Source organism: Chiloscyllium punctatum, chromosome 14 (genome assembly GCF_047496795.1).
Source record: "Chiloscyllium punctatum isolate Juve2018m chromosome 14, sChiPun1.3, whole genome shotgun sequence".
Classification (NCBI taxonomy): Eukaryota; Metazoa; Chordata; class Chondrichthyes; order Orectolobiformes; family Hemiscylliidae; genus Chiloscyllium; species Chiloscyllium punctatum.
Window position 1 is genome coordinate 7,962,203 of NC_092752.1, and position 19,122 is coordinate 7,981,324.

Below are 19,122 nucleotides of genomic sequence, written 5' to 3' on the forward strand. Positions count from 1 at the left end.
AAGTGTCTTACGTCTGACACTCCCAAAAACATGACAGTTTGACACTGCTCTCAGACTTTTCTCTGATAATACCATGATACTAATCAATAAACGCCCTAGACCAAGTGGACAGGGTTGTTAAGAAAACATATGGTGTTTTGGCTTTCATTAACTGGGGGGTTGAGTTTAAGAGTTGTGAGATCTTTTTGCAGCTCTATAACAACACTGTCCAATTCACCTTGCATAGTAGCAATAGCAACAAACTCTGCTGTTGTGAGCTGACAGAAGTTTACCTGCCAGTATTCCCCATTAAGCAGGGAACATGGACACTGAGGGAACCGGGGAAAAAAAAAAGGTGAAGGGAGAGGTTGAGGAGGAGAAGCTTTGATGATGATCTTAGCCAGTGCAGGAATTGAACTCACAATGTTGGTGACTTTTTGCATCACAAACCACATCACCTTGCAGCCAACTGGAGCTGAACCCAACCCCCAGAATGTACATCAAGAAAGAGGAGCTCACTTTGGAAACCGATTTAAGGTCAGCAGTTAGGTTCAGGTGATGCATTTGCATGTGCTAGAAACTACAGAGTAATACAGAGACCCCTAGTTTATGTGAGCAAGGAAATTTGTAAATACCTTGCACCTTTTTAAAAAAAAACATTGCTGTACCCCCACAAGAATGTACTGACCAACCAGAATTTCCCTGCCTAGTTTGAGAACTGCTGTTATTGATGGCCCAACCATACACTTCGCATTCTACATAAAATGGTTTCTCTTTTCTTCATTGGATCTAGGTCAGAAAAATCCTATCAGTGCAAACCAAAACACTTCAACGTTTGCTCTCCTTTCAGTAATGTTTAAAATCAAGGAATTTGAGATTAGGGCGAGAAAGTGGGCAAGGTAAACAATCAGCTTGTGTCTCTCAACAAATAAGACAGACTGGAGGGGATGAATGGCCAGTACCTATTACCATTTCCTATGCTCTGTCACGGCCCAAAGTTAATTTAGCTTTATGGGACAAAACTAATATTCTAAAGGTAGTCATCATTATTGGCCACTTTACTGGTTTTTATGGATCATAAATTCTTTGATTTATTAGCTTCATGCTAATCACGGAGCTCCCCTGTCATCCTTATCTCTGCCAGGATAACAGTCTAGAAACTGACACTAACTTAGACCTGAAGCTAAAACAAAATTATGCTACATCAGACTTTCCTCAGGTCTATGTCCCCTCAATTTGCTGCAGAATTTTACCAGTTTCCTCTTCAGCTTTATTGACAAAAGTACATTATTTCCAATTTCAGAACACACCTATTTTGTACTTGTAAATTTTTTTTAAAAGAAAACAAGTTGAATTGCATAGACAGATTTTGTTTTTATATATAGCAATTAGCTACACTTGAAACATTTATATCACATACATGCACAAGCTCAAGGGAGTAAAATTAAGAAGATTCACTCTAAAAACAGAATAAAGATCCCATGACTTACAACGGAATGCTAAAGGACATGTAGCCCCAGCTAAAACGAGCTCTTCTCTCGTTGCTAATGATCAAGTTGCATTCCGAACAAAATCCTACACCAACCATTTCGGCACTTTTAAACGCTTTAGCTGCTCAAGAATCAAGAGAACACATTCCATCATAATGCTTAAAACATACAGCTTACAATAGACATCTCAACACTAGGGACAAGCTTAGATGTTGCACTCATTCCCATTATAGTAACAAGGGGTCCTCTGTAACTCAGAAGCTGCATCAACATCACCAGCTTCATTCACCCAGCCCTCCCTCCAGCCCACCATTCATGCCTCTGGATCAGTGGGAAGTGATCTCATAATTTCTGTCATGCAAACTAATGGAGGAGAGAGTGAGAGGGAGGGTAGGGGGGAGGGGGCAAGCTCCTAACTGGATCCAGGCAGGCCGATCTCTCTTCAGCACACTTCTTATTCAAAATGTAACCTCCAGCAGTCAGGAAGAGCAGTATTTTGTGAAATTGGGTGAATTTAATGTCATTTACCTGCACTGTACCATTATGGCAGTCAATTGGTCCTAGTGTGACTTATGGACTTTCTCTGCCAATTGGCATAGGTGCAGGCTATTCAATTCCTCCTAGCATACATGTGACTCCAGGCCTACAGCAATGTGGTTGACACTTTAACTGTGGGATGGTCAATAAATGTGGCCTGGCCACTGATGCCCACATCCCATGGAAGAATCAAAAACCAAACGCTTGTTCTTTCATTCAGTTAGGTGTAACTGAGCTGTAAGGTAGAGTACCTAGGCACTGATTCAGTGCCAAGAGAAATTTGCCTTTGTCAACTTACTGATTCAAGAAGCAGAAACCTCTTGACCTTTGTACTCTTACCATGGTGACTTGCTATGTGATTAGCACAACGCAAACTGCATTTGGAACTCCACCATAAACATGCAATTGTGACTGGAGAGTGAGCTATGATGTGATGGTGCCGGTATTGGACTGGGGTGGACAAAGTCAAAAGTCACTCGACACCAGGTTACAGTCCGACAGGTTTATTTTAAATCACAAACTTTTGAAGCGCTGTTCCTTTATCTGGTGGCAGACACAGAGAGACACTCTTCATCTGATGAAGGGGCAGCGCTCTGAAAGCTTGGGATTTCACATAAATATAAGCTGGTGTCCTGTGACTTCTGACTTGGTGAGAGTGCGCGCAAGGTAGAGAGCGAGATACCGAGACACCGAGAGACACCGAAGAGAGCGAGAATGCGAGTGCATGAGATACAGAGACAGAGAGAGCGCAAGATACCGAGAGAGCGTGAGATATTGAGAGCACGAGAGATGGACCGCGCGAGATACTGGGAGAGCAGGAATGCGAGCGCGCATGAGATACCGGGAGAGCGAGAATGCGAGCGCGCATGATAGAGCGAGTGAGGTACTGAGAGAGTCAAACTGAGTACACGCACACGAGATACTGAGAGAGCAAGAGCGAGCACGCACGACAGAGAGCAAGCGAACACACAAGGCAGAGAGCAAGCAAGTGCACATGAGAGAGACAGAGTGTGAGTGCTCACAAGAGAGAGCGAGCAAGAGCATGAGACAAAGCAACTGAGAACGCACATGCGAGACAGAGAGAAGGAGACAGCAACAACACGCAAGTGTGCAAGAGAGCATGAGAGAGACAGAGAACGCAAGCGTGTGTTTGTGCATGTGTACGACAATAAGATTGTACATGTGACAATACACCTCTGGCAGCTGAGTGTTAAACTTGGACTTTCTGGCCCAGAGGGAGGGACGCTACCACTGCAGCATTGGACCACAGCCCTTCCCAGTGACAGATGCCTACCTCTGCAGGTTGAGTGATAAGGATCCAGTACACGCCTTGATCTTATTCTGAGCTGCCATGTGAGTCATTCCATCAGTGCTGAGCCCATCGATGGACAGAAGCACATCCCCGACCTCGATGCTTGCATGGGCAGCTTTCCCACCTTCGGTCAGCTGGAATGACAACAACATTTGGGAAAAGAAGTTCAGGTACACACACACACACACACAAAGTATAGTCATCAAGATTTGTGAGGAACACATTAGGTACATTGTGCATGTGATTTTAAAAGGTACTGTCAATGACTGGATTGAAAGTTCAAACATATCTGGACTCATATGAAGAGGTGATGAAAAAGAGAGACAGCCTGCGAGAAAGAAAGAGAAAACAAGAGAGAGAAAGCGAGAGAGAGAAGAAAGCGAGAGAGAGAAGAAAGCGAGAGAGAGACAAAAGCAAGAGAAAAAAGAGAGAGAAAGCAAGAGAGAGAGAAAGCAAGCGAGAGAGAAAAAGCAAGCGAGTGAAAAAGACAGAAAAAGTGAGAGAGAAAAAAGCGAGAGAAAAAAAGAGAGAGAAAGCAAGAAAAAGAGAGAGCGAGAAAGCAGGTGAGAGAGAAAGAGTGAGAGAGAGAGAGAAAAAGAGGGACAAGGGGCGAAAGAACTGTGTGAAAAGGGGGCAAGAACAAGAAAGAGAGAAAGTGAAGGAAAGACGAAGGAGAGAAAAAACAGGTTGGAAGAAAGAGGGGAAAGTTAAAGTGGAAGAGATGAGAGGAAGACATATTTAAAGTGAAGCTGTTATATTTCCACAATGTCCAGTTTAAAGTGAACAACATCAAAAGAATGAGAAGGTTTTCGATAGTACTTTAAAATTGTGCAAAGACTCTGCAATCATCATACTGAATCTTTAGCTGGGAAATTACAGGGAATGCAGCTGACCTTCCCCAGACTGTTGTCCACAAAAGTCACACAGGACAGGATGTTACAATTAACAGCTATCACAAAGCACCCTAGTGTGTTCCACAGCAGTGACTTCAAACATTCTCAACCATAAACTGCTTTTTCCCTCCCTGATTAATGTCCTTGAGGCGTAAATCTGTTTAAGTTATTCTGGAAGTTTCCATTCATGTTTGAAGAAGATTGAATCATTCTGTGCATCACCTGTTCATGTTCATCACTTTACATGTGAGCACTAAATCACTAGCCTATACCTCAACACCAAAGTAAAGATTTACAACATAACATTTTATAATGGTGTAAAACATTTGTTACTTGGAAGTAGAAACCTCTGGGAAAAATAGAAACATGAGTCACTAAATTCAATTTCATCTTCAGCTTGGATTTGAGAATTTGGAGATCTGAATTCAAAACAAAGCCTTGCATTTCTATACCCCACTTTGCTTGAACAGCAGATTTCTCAAAGGGCTTTACAGGCAGAGAGATCAAAGTGTCATCAGTATGGTACATTATTGTTTGCAACAAAATAGCTGCTGCCTGTTGTAATGTAAAAATACCAGGTAATTTTTTTCTTACAATGAGTTGATGACCGAGGTATAAATATTGGTCAGGATATTGGCAAGAATTTCCCTTTCTTCAAAACACTCCCACAAGGTCGTTTGTTTACAGCCACAGAGCAGCAGCTGGACCCTTAGCTTGAGGCCTTGGTCAAAAGGCAAGGCAAAAGCAGTGCTCCCTCTAATGTTCTCACCAGCTCCACAGCCTCCAAGTGCAGTGTGAAGCAGCAACTTTCAGAAAGGGACATCAAAACCACAATCTGTGTGCTTGGGAGAGAATCCAGCCAAGAGACTGGACTCAAAGGCCGAAGTTTGTGACTCTGAAATGACATGGTGGCTCAGTGGTTAGCACTGCTACCTCACAGCTCCAAGGATGCGGGTTCGAGACCAGTCTCAGGCGACTGGTTTTGGGAAGTTTCTCCCTCTGTCTGCATGGGTATCCTCCATGTACTCTGGTTTCCTCCTACAGTTGAAAGATGTGCAGGTTAGGTGGATTGGCCATGGGAAATGTAGGGTTACAGGAATAGGGTAGGGGAATGGGAAGAGATGAGAGGAAGATTTCACTAGGTGGAATACTCTTTGGAGGGTCAGTATGGATTTGGTAGGCCAAATGGCTTGTTCCCATGTTGTACAGGTTCTGCGATTCAAAGTGTATCACCTCACACTTCTCTGCACGATTCTATGAGACAGAACTGTGTGACTCACGATAATCTTTTGCTGAGGTATTAGAGAGCACTGGAAAATCGAGGCAAGCGATCGTAGTAACGTATGTTCGGGCAACATTAATAAATTCCTGCCTTCAGTTGTAGCAATGAAACATGATAATGATCACGAGGAGGATCCAATAGCAGCATAGTATAATCACTGGGTCTCATAACTCAGTAGCATAACCAAAGCCCTTGAGTTCATAGGTCTGAATCCCACCCCAGCAGCTAACCTTGTATAAATGAATAAATCTGGAATCAAGTGTCAGTCTGCAATGGTGATCACAAAGCGATCATCAATTGTTATAAAAACCTCATTTGGCCTCGACATGACTCGAGACACAAAGAAATGTGGAAATGACCTGAGCCTGAGTTCAAGGGCAATTAGTGATGGGCAGCAATGCTGACCTTGTTACTGGATCACATGAAAGGATAAAGAGAGGCTTTGGTCACCTTATACAGACCAGGACAGCAGTTGGTGTATTGATGGGAAGATAGACACACACACACACACACACACAAAAATACTTACATTGATGACAATGAATTATGGAATCCCTACAATGTGGAAACAGGCTATTCAGCCCATAAGGTCCACACCAACCCCCTTGGAGAGCAGCCTTTCTGGATCCACCCCTCTACCCTATCCCTGTAGCCCTACATTTCCCCATTGCTAATTCGCCGAGGGTGGATTCAGACTCTGCACCTCAATGGAGATTTCTCAGCCCGGCACAGTCTCATTGTGGACTTCCAGCCTAGAGATGATTCTTGAGCAGTCTCCCAAGGTGAAGCTAAAAATTTGTACTTAGGAATATGCACATTTGTACTGAAGATGGCGCCATAAGGGGCAACTTGTAAACATTTCACTGCACGGGTCGTTCCGCTATAAAGCTTGTTTCGTTAACCTGAATTCGCTGTAACGTGATTGGCGAATTGAGGACACTTGCTAAGGTTTGAACTTTTAAAACGCGTGTTGGCTGTAACGCCAACATTAAGCGCTGTTTTTAAAGTGCGATTTTTCTATAAAGTGTGGTTTAAATGAACTGCCAGAGAACGCGATGAATGCAGGTACAGTTACAAAATTTAAAAGACATTTGGATGGACATGAATAGATATGGTACGATATGAATAGATATAGGTTTGAAGGGATACAGACCAAGCGCAGGCAGATGGGACTAATTTAGTTTGGGAACATGGATTAATTAGATTAGATTAGATTCCCCAGTGTAGGGACAGGCCTTTGGGCTCAACATGTCAACACTGACCTTCCAAAAAGCAACTCACCCAGACCCATGTCCCTCTGACTAATGCACCTATCACTATTGGCAATTTAACATGGTTAATCCACCTAACCTGTACATCTTTGTTTTGTGGGAGAAAACTGGGGCACCCAGAGGAACCCACGCAGACACGGGGAGAATGTGCAAACTCCACACAGACATTGGCCCGAGGCTGGAATCAAATCTGGGTCCCTGGTGGTGTGGGGCTGCAGTGCTAACCACTGAGCCACCATGCCACCCTGGATTGGTTGCACACAAGGATCTCTTTCCATGCTGTATGACTTGATGTAACAGTATCAACCATCGCATTATGGAAGAACAGACTTCATTCACGTGAGTGCATTTGAGAAGAAAGCTAATTCTAACACACAGAGACAGAGTGACACAGCTTTTATACTAAATATATTAATTCACAGTTTTCATCGACTTAGTTTTGAAACAGTTACAATTAATCCCTTCCCCACCCCACGCCACGTAGATGTCGCCTGTCCAAATTGCATTTCTGTACAATTAAAATGAAAGTCCATAGCTGAAAGGGGGGGTGTGGGGGGGGGGGGGGGGGGGGGGGGGGGGGGGGGGGAGGCAGGGGCTACCAAGCAGCTATCATTCGAACTGGCTAATCGCTGCTTCTAAATAACATGACCTCAGCTTTTAACTTCAACCTTGGAAACAACTTGTGCAACATCAGCAAAGAAATAAAAGGTCAACTAATGCTGATGCTACAGTGCAGTAACTGGAGCACGCCATAAATCCCCTGCCTCAGTTCAACTTGTTTCTACTCCAGAAATTCCCTAGATTCCCAGAGATTACCATGGAAACGTACCATGTGGAAAGGAGGCCATTCACCCCATTGCGTCTGTGAATGAATTCATCACAACAAGCCCCTGCTTTTCCCCCTCCCCCATTGTCACCCTTCAAGTCTTTTCAAATAAGTATCTGATCCCTTTTTAAAAGAAACTATTCAACTTGTTTTCACCAGTACTCGAGATAGTATGTTTGAGATCGTAGTAACTTGCTACATTGAAAAAGATTCTCATCTCCTTTGCCAATGATCTGAAACAGTTTCTCCTTATCTAGACTATCCAAATGACTCATTTTTATAGAGTCATTGAAAAATACAACATGGAAACAGGCCCTTCAGCCCAACTCATCCGTGCTGACTATATCACCTAAATTAAACCAGTCTTATTGGCTTACATTTGGCTCATATCCCTCAAAACCTTTCCTATCCACATACCTATTCAAATGTCTTTTAAAACGTACCAACGTCCGCCACTTCTTCTGACAGCTCATTCCAAATACACTCCACTCGGAGTGAAAACGTTGCGCCCCCCCCCCCACCCCCAAGTCCCTTTAAATCTTTCCCCTCTCACCTTAAACCAATGCCCTCTAGTTTTGAACTCCCCTATCCTGGGGAAAAGACCTTTTCTATTCACCTTATCTATGCCCCTCATGATTTTATAAACCTCAGTAAGGTCACCCCTTAACCTCCTACTCTCCAAGGATAAAAAGATCCAGCCTTTCCACCCTCTCCTTATAACTCAAACCTTCCAGTCTCGGTAATATCATTGTAAATCTTTTCTGCCCCCTTTCCAGTTTAATAATATTCTTTTCATAGCAGGGAGACCAGAATTTTATGCAGTACTCCAAACACATGTTCAATCCCCCACTCAGCGCTCTCTGCTCTGATCAGAACAAGCACCGATTCTCCAGCCCTACTCAGAAATAAAACTCCTCAAACCCATCTTAACGCTGGTGAATAATCACCTGCAACCACTACATATATACAGAGGGGTCAGGGATTAGGATGAGAATTCCTTTTATTTGAAGTACTGAATGTAGAAGGAAAAGAATAAGGAACACATGCACTTCACAAGGGGTGTAGAAGTTGCTTGACAGCCTCAATTTTAAACACACCCAGCAGTGCACAGCAACCAATAGCAAACACAAGATAGCCAAAGTACTAGAGTATCACAGACCATCACATTTACATAGCATCTTTCATGTTGCAAAATGAGCTTCAGAGAATGAATTGCCAACCAAACCTCTGCACCGAACCACATAAGGAGTTTTTTAAAAAAAAAATCAGAGCCCTGGAACTATGTGAAAAGGAGGAAAAGAGAGGAGTCAAGAAATGGACAGAACCTAGGGCCCACATAATGGAAGGCTCAGCTGCCAACGGTTGAGAGAGGATGGAGATCTCACAGGGTTAAAGATCTCCTGAAGAAGGGCTTATGCCCGAAACGTCGATTCTCCCGCTCCTTGGATGCTGCCTGGCCTGCTGTGTTTTTCCAGCACATTTTTCAACTCTGGTCTCCAGCATCTGCAGTCCTCACTTTCTCCAAGGTGGTGAATTTAGGCAGTGTGTAGTCAGGGTATGGAATGCACTGCTTGGAAATGTAGTGCAGGCAGGTTCAGTTGAGGCATTCAAAAGGGTATTAAATGATTTATTCTATTTTAATGACATGGAGACTTACAGTGGAAACAAAAACACAACATTAAATGCTGAGAGAGACAATGAACAATGGGCAAATGGCCTCTTTTCAAACCATAAGAACACAGGAGCAGGCCCTTCAGCCCACCATGTTTGTGCTGACCCACCATGATTTCATTTTAAATCAATCCCATCTGCCTGCATATGGTCCATACCCCCCCCCCCCTGCCCCCCAACATTCCCTACCTGCTCATGTATCTGTATAAATGCCTTGTAAAACATTGCTATTGTATCTGCATCTAACACCACCCAACTCTTTGATGATCTGGTTCTGGTTGGACAGCACTGAATACGGATCACTAAGGGGCAAGGCACTAGAATAGCAGAGCGAAGAGGCTCATCTGTATTGCCCAAGATCTGAATGAGGAACGGTGGAAGAAATTTACACTGTTCAGGCTGGACCAAACATTGCACCTCCGTGAGCTTACAGAGTGACACAAGACAGTGGTCTGGAATAAAAAGATTCCAGATGTTACCAGGATGAGCAGGACAAAGAAAGGAAGGGTCCATAAACCAGGGAACAACTCCTCATCCTGACAGAAATGATCACCACAACATGTTGTTGTTTTCCAACAACTCCAGAAACTGAACTGAACCAGCTATATAAATACTACAGCTACAAGAGAAGGTCAAAGGCTAGGAATTCTGTAGCAAGTAACTTAGCTCCTGGCTTCCCAAAACCTGCCAAAAGAAAGTGTATTGTGAAGGAATGTGCTCCACTTCCCTGGATGAGTGCAGCTACAATCATACATAAGAATCTTGACACCATCCAGAATTAGCAGCCCATTTAATTGGCATCAAACCCACCATTTAAACATACACTCCATTCACCACTGGAACACAATAGCAGCTGTATACCTCATGTATAAGATGCTCTGCACTCATTCCAAGATTCCTTCACAGCACCTTTCAACCCATGAGAATTACTATTTATAGAGACAAGGGCAGCAGACACCTGGGAACCACCACCATCTGCAAGACTCCTCCAAGCCACTCACCATCTTTACTTGAAAATAGATTGCTGTTCCTTCAGTGTCCTCAGGTCAAAATCCTAGAACTCCCTCCCAAACAGTATTTGCATCTATCTACATCAATGGACTGGAGTAGTTCAAGAAAGCAGCTCACCAACACCTTCTCAAGGGCAACTAGGGATGAGCGAGCAAACAAAACATGGAGCTCAAAGCCTAACTCACCCAAAGCAGGTTGAACCAAATCAAGAGTAACTCTGATCAGAAGCACATTGAGTCAATTGACTTCAAAAGCCCCCAACAGAACACGAATGAGTGAAATGAATTCTTTGCCCTCAACACAACTCCACTCCATTCTTACTCCTAAGTCAACTCACTTCTGCAATGGGAGGCACTTCAGTGCAGTACTAACAGAGTACTGCACTGCCAGAGATTCTGAACTTTTCGATCAAACATTGAACAGAGGTCTCATTCTCTCTAGGTCAACATAAGAGATCCCTCAGCACTATTTCAGAAAAGAGCAAGACAATTATGGCCAATATTAATCCCTTCATCACACATGACAAAAAGGAAGTCGGTATTGGGCTTCCTTTGTACATTGATGTCATGTAGTCATTGTTGGCAAGTCCAACATTTGTTACTTGTCCCTAATTGCCCTTGAAGTGGGTGGCTTACTAGACCATTTCAGAGAGTGGGTCTGGAATCACATCTAGGAGAAAGTGAGGACTGCAGATGCTGGAGACTGGAGTCGAGAACGTGGTGCTGGAAAAGCACAGCAGGTCAGAAAGCATCCGGAGGAGCCTAAGCCCTTCGTCAGCAATGAGGCTTGTGGGGGGGGGGGGGGGAAGGGGGGGAAGCGGAGAGATAAATGGGAGGGGAGTGGGGCCTGCGTGGGGGGCGGTGGTGTGGGGAGGACCTATCACACCAACTGCATTCTCAGCTACCTTGCCCCCAACTCCACACCCCTCCTGCCATTTATCTCTCAATCCCCTGGCCTACAAGCCTCATTCTTAATGAAGGGCTGATGCTCGAAATGTTGATTCTCCTGCTTCTCAGATGCTGCCTGACCTGCTGTGCTTTTCCAGCACCACACACTCTTTTCTGGAGTCACATCTAGTCCAGATTGGGCAAGGGTGGTGAATTTTCTTCCCGAAAATGATATTAGTGAATCAGGTGGGACTTCACAACAAAAGTTTTCAACATTATAATTCAAGATTTCTTTTTAATTCAATGTAATTCTCATGATGGGATTGAACTGGAAGCTCACAGGGTAGCAAACCACTAGATGTCTAATGCAACGATGCTCCACTGTCTTACCATTTCAATACATTACAATAACTAAATGTGACAATACTATGGGGTTAAGAGGTGTACGTTGTCCTAGCTTTTTTTTTGGAAGAGAAGATTTGAGCCTTTGGAGGAGAGCTGTGTATTTGAAACTAATAAAGTAAACAGCTTGTGTGCCCTTGGGTTTTTTTTGGAAAATGCCAGAACAATAGGAGCAGCATGAATGGGTGGAGGCAGGCTCCTGTAGAAGCTGGATTTTAGTTTAGCATTCAGCATTTGTTCGGGCTTCAAAGTTGGCTCTGGAAACTGTAACTCATCTCTCTGTTACAGCTAAACGTTTGAGTTCTGTCTCTGCTATCAAAATCATGTGAGACAATCTGTTTTGTCAAGGGTATAATTATGGGATGCTACTAGATTGGAACAGTTGCTGTTTAGTAGTTAAATCACCTATTATTCTGTTAAGATTTCCAACAGAGTTAGTCAGTCATTCAAATTCTTCTTTCTTTTGTTTGCATTTCAACTGTGGTGTAAGAATAAAATGTGTTTTGCTTAAAGCTGAGTTGTGTAACCAAACAAAATACATCTGGAACACAGCATCTTACAATGTGCCTTTAAATAAGATAAAAGCTCAGGTCTAGGCAATCTCCTTGATACATTTAAAGGGGATTTGGTCTGGTTCATAAGACTACACTACAAATGTACTTAATTGGCTGTAAAGCACTTTGAGATATCTGATGGAAGGCACGACTGAAATGGAAACCTTTTAATTTCTGTGGCAAATCCAATTCACTTTAGTCGTAGCTTCAATTGGTCAACATCTGGTGCAGCTCAAGGCCATTCATTCATTAAATATATTCATCAGATTAGAAAACAGTATCTGCTTTTATTGCAAAATGCGTCACATCATTAAAGGGCATCCTCCATCACAAAGTGCTTGCCTGTAGCGCCCTTGAGAGGCATCAACAAATAAAGATCGACAATTGCTCTGACATGGACCTTTTGAAGTCTTGCCTCAGCAATTCAGAGATAGAATCATGTTTAATAGCCTGTAAAATTACCCGATAAGCACTGAAACATTACCAAGGCCAACAGCGAGACAGATCCAGACAAAATCAGAACTGCCATCAAACGGGCCTCGTGAAAGCTTTAGCAATCAGGCCCCACGAGCTCAATGTACACCTTCATGATTACAATCAAAACAGCATCTAGAATACTATTCGCAAGATATAAGATTGGGGTTTAAATTCTCCGTCTGCTAGTGTTATAAGATCTGTCATCCTGGCTCCAATTTAAAACCGGATCCAGCTCAGCAGTGGGTGAGGCTGCAATTAAAAAAGTCCCTCCACCCAGGAAAAGACACCAGTCAGATATCGCATCCTCCTGGATCGTTAACCTGTCCACCTCCACCTTTCATCTGTCATAAATCAATCACAGTTTCTAAACTGCAGCAACCTTTGAAAATATATTTGTTGTCTACGAGAGAGCAGTCAGTGAGGACTTGATTATCAAGTGTAAATTGTGATTTCAAATACTTGACAAACACAACCACTCATCTTCCTCTCACATGCCAAATGTAACCAAATCAGGACTTTAAAGTTGATGGTAATTTATAGCTGGAGCCCCAAAGCAAGAACTCTGAGGAACGTCTGTGAGGCCAAACGTATGTAGCATGCGTTGCAGTGACTACAACACATCTGGGATGTGTAACCTTCAATCTGTCACAACTGCTACACAGTGGCGATCTAAAAGAGCTCAGGCAATTTGAAATAAACCCAACTAAGTTCCTAAATAATCTCAGCAATTTACTAGGGAGCTGTGCACAGCGCATGCCAATAGGCAGGCAATATTCTGGTCCCCTGACTTTGATATAATGGAGGAAACGTACATAAGATTTAATCATTCAGGATAGTCTGGAGTCATTCCTGGTACCATTAACGTCTTACGGAAAAATCACATTAGCAAAAGATTAGCTTCAGTGAGATTAAGCCCAGGGTGTTTTCCCATTGATTTTACTTCTGTTAAGAAACTACTGCGAGAAGTGGGAATGGTAACATGTCTAAAGGGTAAAGTTGTTTGAATGTTCTGAATTAAAACATTTAAAAAGTGATCTGCAAAGGAAAAGCAAGAGCAAAGTGAGAAGAAACGTTTTTTTCACCCAACGAGTAGTCGGGAATGCACTGCCTGGAAATGTCATGAAGGCAGGATCAATTAAGGCAATCCAGAGGGTACTAGAAGATCATCTGGATTAAGCGTGCAAGGGCATGGGGCAAAAGCAGGAGAGTACCATTCGGTAATACTACTCATTTAGCAAACTAGTGTAAAAACAATGGGTCAAATGGTCTCCATCTGCACCACAACACTTCTGTGATTCTCTCTCTGGGGCAGCTGATGTTCAAAATAAAGCTGGAAAGTTCTAGAAATAAATTAATTATTCCCCCTCACCTCCCCCACTATCTTTTTTCAGACAAGAGTGAGTGGAGTAAATTTGACTCAAAAGAATCATGCCACAGAAATAATGAGAGAAAAATGTGGTTGGGTAAGATTCCCAGAAAGAGCGGCCTCGTGGACAGTACAGTTAGCTCTGTATCAGTCAGAAGGTTCCAGGTTCAAGTCTCACTCTCAGAGATTCAAGCACAAGGTCCAGACTGATACGCCTGGAACATTACAGACTAAGTGCTGCACCACTGGAAGTGCAGATTGGTTTTTTTTGGCATGAGATGTTAAACTGAAGCTTCACTTGCTCTCCCCAGTAAAATATTGCAAGGTGGTATTTCAAAGAAGAATCCCTTGGCTGGTACAGACTTGCGATTCTTGTGCGGCTGATGAGAGTCTGGGTGGAATAATTGCACAAAAAGGACTGAACAAGCCGTGTTTTGCTCAATAACCTTCAGGAATCATTTACCCACCAAAGAGCAAAGTTCGTTGAACCAAGCGATCCCTTGCCTTTTGTGGCATTTTTATGTGTTTACGAGGCAGGAACCTTGGCATCAGTCTTTCAAAAAGGATCATCGCTCTTACTGCAGCGTTTTGTTTTGAAACAAAAAGGCCTGGCATCGTTACATATCGCAAATGCTGAGAGCTCGTTTTCTCAAAGAACTATTATTAAAGTAGGTTCCAAATGAAAAGGCAGTCCCAAGATTCTAGTTAGCTTATCTGCTTTGCTGAAAAGCTGCCAAGAGTTGATTATTGTGCTGGATGCTGGAAAGTTCACAAATTTTTGATTGGGAGCTAAACGTGGCAAATATTTGCATTTTGTACCCATCATTTCTTTTTTTAAATGATTAGGCATTCCCTGCCATGCTATCATTCCGTCAGTTCCTTCTCCCAGGTTTCCACAGGACTCATTTTAACAATCTTACTCTGTCAATCCAAGAACACAACATTCTTGATTCTGCTCTGCAAAGTCAGGACTCAATCTGTAGTCTCAACTTCAAGGGAAACCACATGAAGGACTTGCACTTGTGTACCTTTCGCATAACGATATGCGCCAAGACACAGAAACTCTGCAAAGCAATATTGAACACCGAGCCCATTCTTAGGTGTGATGGTCAACTGCATGATCAAGGCTGTAGGATTTAAGAGGCACCTCAAACAGGGGCAAAAAAAAAAGAGAGAGGGATAGGAGAAGGTCAGAGACCTGGGGAACAGGGAAGGGGTGGTGGTGGTGAAGAGAGAAAATTCAAGACCTTAGCTCCACGTAACTGAAGGCAAGACCAGCCATGGATTGATTAAAATCACAGATGCTCAAGATGCCAGAATTAGAGGAACTTTGCTCTCCAAGAGTTGTGGGGATGAAGGAGGTTACAGGTGGTGGTCTGGCAATGGTTGGATTTGAAAACAAGAATAAAAGGTTTAATATTAGGATATTGCTTGAACGGGAAACAATGTAATATAGGTCAGTGAGCACAGGGGTGAGAGGGGTGAATAGGACATGATGTGAGTAACAATGCAGGCTGACCTTTAGAATGACCTCAATACTGCAGAGGGTAGCACATTGGAGACCAGCCAGGAGTGGGCTGGGGCAGTTCAGCCTGGAATAGCATGAATAAGAAGAATACAAAGCAATTGTACTTTCCAAACTTCAAATCCAGAAGAACCGACAGGATATTTCACAAACACACAACGGCAAAGCAAAACACTGCAAATGGAGATCCAAACCAAAAACAGAAAGCGCTGGAGAAACTCAGCCGATCAAGCACTATCTGCGCAGAGAGAGAGAGAGAGAGAGAGAGAGACTTTTTTTTTCAAGTCAATAGCCTTTCACCAGAAGCTAAAATAAAACCCCAGTTCTGTTTTTCTCTTCAGTGATGCTGCCAGACTTGCTGAATACGTTCAGCATTTTCTATTTTTAGTTTATAGTCCACTCAGTGGGAGAGGAAAGATATAATAAGGGACCTAAGGGGCAACATTTTCAAGCAGAGGGTGATGAGTGTATGGAATCAGCTGCCAGAAGTAGTGATGGAGGCTGGTACAATTACAGCATTTAAATGGTATCTGGATGGGTATATGAATAGTGGAGTTTAGAGGTTTATGGGCCAAGTGCTGGCAAATAGGACTAGATACAGTTAGGATATCTGGTCGGCATGGATGAGTTGGACCAAAGGGTCTGTTTCCGTGCTGTACACCTCGGTGACTCTTTATCTTAAACAGTGACACCATGAACAATACTGATTGGGAGGAGTTAGAGTCTGCAAACTGCAGAACGTTAGAAATTAGGGAAACAACAGCCATGCTATTCTAGGGAGAAGTGACAAAACAAGTGCCATTCTGTGATTTTCACTTGCAAACAGTGGTGGAACATTTACTGTACTGAAGACAGAGTTATAGAGTCATAGAGATGTACCGCATGGAAACAGACCCTTCAGTCCAACCCGTCCCTGCCGACCCGATATCCCAACCCAATCTAGTCCCACCTGTCAGCACCCGGCCCATATCCCTCCAAACCCTTCCTAGTCATATACCCATCCAAATGCCTCTTAAATGTTGCAACTGTACCAGCCTCCACCACTTCCTCTGGCAGCTCATTTCATACACGTCCTACCCTCTGTGTGAAAAAGTTGCCCCTTAGGTCTCTTTTATATCTTTCCCCTCTCACCCTAAACGTATGCCATCTAGTTCTGGATTCCACCACCCCAGGGAAAAGACTTCATCTATTTATCCTATTCATGCCCCTCATAATTTTGTAAACCTCTACAAGGTCACCCCTCAGTGCCCGATGCTTCAGAGAAAACAGCCCCAGCCTGTTCAGCCGCTTCTTACATATAAACTGCAACCTGAGTGTTCTGATAAAAGTCCCACTTAAATCAAACCGAATGTGAGCAATAAAATTCTGCAGTAGATGGCAAAGTGTCCCCTCAACATTCTGTTTATAATAAATAATAACTCATCTGTTATATTATGTTACTGTTAAGTCATTACTTGTTAATATTACTGGAGAAACAGCTGATGTATATTAAATTATCTTTGCGCACAGGTAAATAAATCACAGCTGGGACATTGCAGGTGGAGAGCGAGGTGCAAGACTGAACAAGTGAATACACTTTCTCATAAGTAATGAAGAAGATGTACAAGTAGTTATTCTTTAACACGATGGCTGCGTTCTTGTGCAACCCTCCGTTTATAGAAAAATCGCACTTTAGAAACAGCACTTGAAGTGTTGGCAATGTAACTGCACTACAGCCAACAAATGGTTCAAAAGGTCATACTTTAGAAACAGTGTCCCCAATTCGTCAATCACATTACAGCGAATTTATGTTAATGAAACGTGTGTTATAGCAGAACGATCTATATGTCTTGACTTCTATTTCATCAACCAGGTTGGAATCCATTAGCACATTGCAATGCTCAATTTAATGCAAGCACAGAAACAGGCCTCAGTGATGATTCTGCTCCATGCGAGTCAACCTCCATCTCTTTTTAGTCGATTCCAATCCAATTTTTATTCCTTCTTTCACCCTGGTGTTTATCCAGCTTTGCCCGAGAAGTCATCCATCTCAGCAACTCCCTGTGGCAGCAAGTTGCACATTCTCTGGGTAAAAATATTTCTCCTGTCCTCTCCTGTGATATTAACAGAGACTACATTATACTTATGGCCTGTAGCTGTTATGCCTACCTGTCAAACATGTTTCTATTCCTTTATTTGTAATATATTCGAAGTGTTGTTTGGATTTATAAAGTGTAAGTCCTTGTTGTAGCAATAGCACCACAAGCTCTCTCTCATCTAAGCATTACCTCAGGTGAATATTGACAGGCTGTACAGGCTCCAAATATAAATCATAGCCTGAGCTATTCAACTGTGTCTAAAACACAGTATCAGAATAGGTTTAAACAATGCAGCATTAAAATAAATGGCACAATTCAGAAAAATAATTATTTAAACTTACATGTCCAACTTTCTAGTCCCAACCACTGGATGCACAGTTTAACACTGTGAGCTAAGACACTGGACTTGGCCCCACATAGTCCCACACTAATCTCCATTTATAATGTTGAAATTTATCCGACGCTAGGGAACGGAAAATAAACTTGCATTCACTGGGCAGCTTTCAAGTTCCAAAGTACTTTGCAGCCACTGAAATATAGTCTCTGATGTAAGGTAGGAACACAGCAGCAAATCTGTGCACAAACAATTATGTGGCAATGGTCAGATCAATGAACACTTGCAATTTTAGGGAGGGAGGAAATATTGGATAGGGTTTCTATGTAAGAATATCCCTGGGGTCTTTCATACTCACTTGAGATCATCATTTAATATTTCACCTGAAAATTTATGCCCCTGAGAGTGCAGCACTCCCTCAGTACTGCACCAGCCTAGTTTTGTGCTCAGTGTTGTGTGCTCAGCTTGAACCCATGACCTTCTGATTCAGTGCTATCCATTGCATGGAGCCTGGGACAGCATTTCCCAGGAGTCACCAGCTGGACAAAATCTCAAATGTGAACGGTTGACTGGTAATTGAAACAGGCAATAAAGGGAATTGGGATTGTGGCGTTAACAAGAGATTCAATCGACAACAGATCATGAGAGGATTTGAGAGAGTGATTGGTAAAAGGGAATAGCAAGGGGAACATGAATCATAACTCTCAGAACCCATGAAAGACATCTGAAATTACTGAGCTAAGTTAGGAGGATCAGATATAATTTAAAAATTAGTCTTAATATTGTCAAAAAGATTTTAAAAATTCAATTCCTTTATTTAAGTATGGACGGGTTGGACCAAAGGGTCTGTTTCCATGAAGTACATCAGATAAGAAGTCAATAAAAGTTTAGCTAATTTCTGATGCTTTGTACATTCCCCAGTGTTGGCATGGTTAAAAGGAGGAAATGTCTCGCATTCTGTGGCTTGCACATTATTCACAGTCAATTGTTCACTTGGAAGCACAGTCAGTTTTGTTTTGTAGACAACAGACCCTTCTCTATTTTCACAGAAGAGGTTTCCATGCTTAGTAAGAGACTGAAAACATACCATTTCTAAATGAAGCACAAGTAGACTCCTACGCCTGCTAAAACCAAATCCCCAACTAGCATCACATCCCCACATTTAACATAACTATTAACGGTCTTCTCTCTCATCCCCACTTTCCTGCCTGCTCTCCATAATCCTCG

At 42.8% G+C, this 19,122-nt stretch overlaps 1 protein-coding gene across 7 annotated transcripts in view; it reads right to left on the minus strand.

The window, feature by feature from the left end:
• Nucleotides 1–19,122, minus strand: part of pdlim5a (PDZ and LIM domain 5a) — a 254,170-nt gene that overhangs the window by 176,478 nt on the left and 58,570 nt on the right. For 5 of the 7 annotated variants that reach the window (XM_072583846.1, XM_072583851.1, XM_072583849.1 and 2 more), the window contains exon 3: nucleotides 3,301–3,452. In XM_072583846.1, coding sequence (XP_072439947.1) covers nucleotides 3,301–3,452 — 152 coding nt within the window. Of the gene's footprint in view, nucleotides 1–1,469; nucleotides 1,583–3,300; nucleotides 3,453–19,122 lie in introns of those variants that run through there. The other 2 variants (XM_072583852.1, XM_072583848.1) reach the window with 1 other exon arrangement.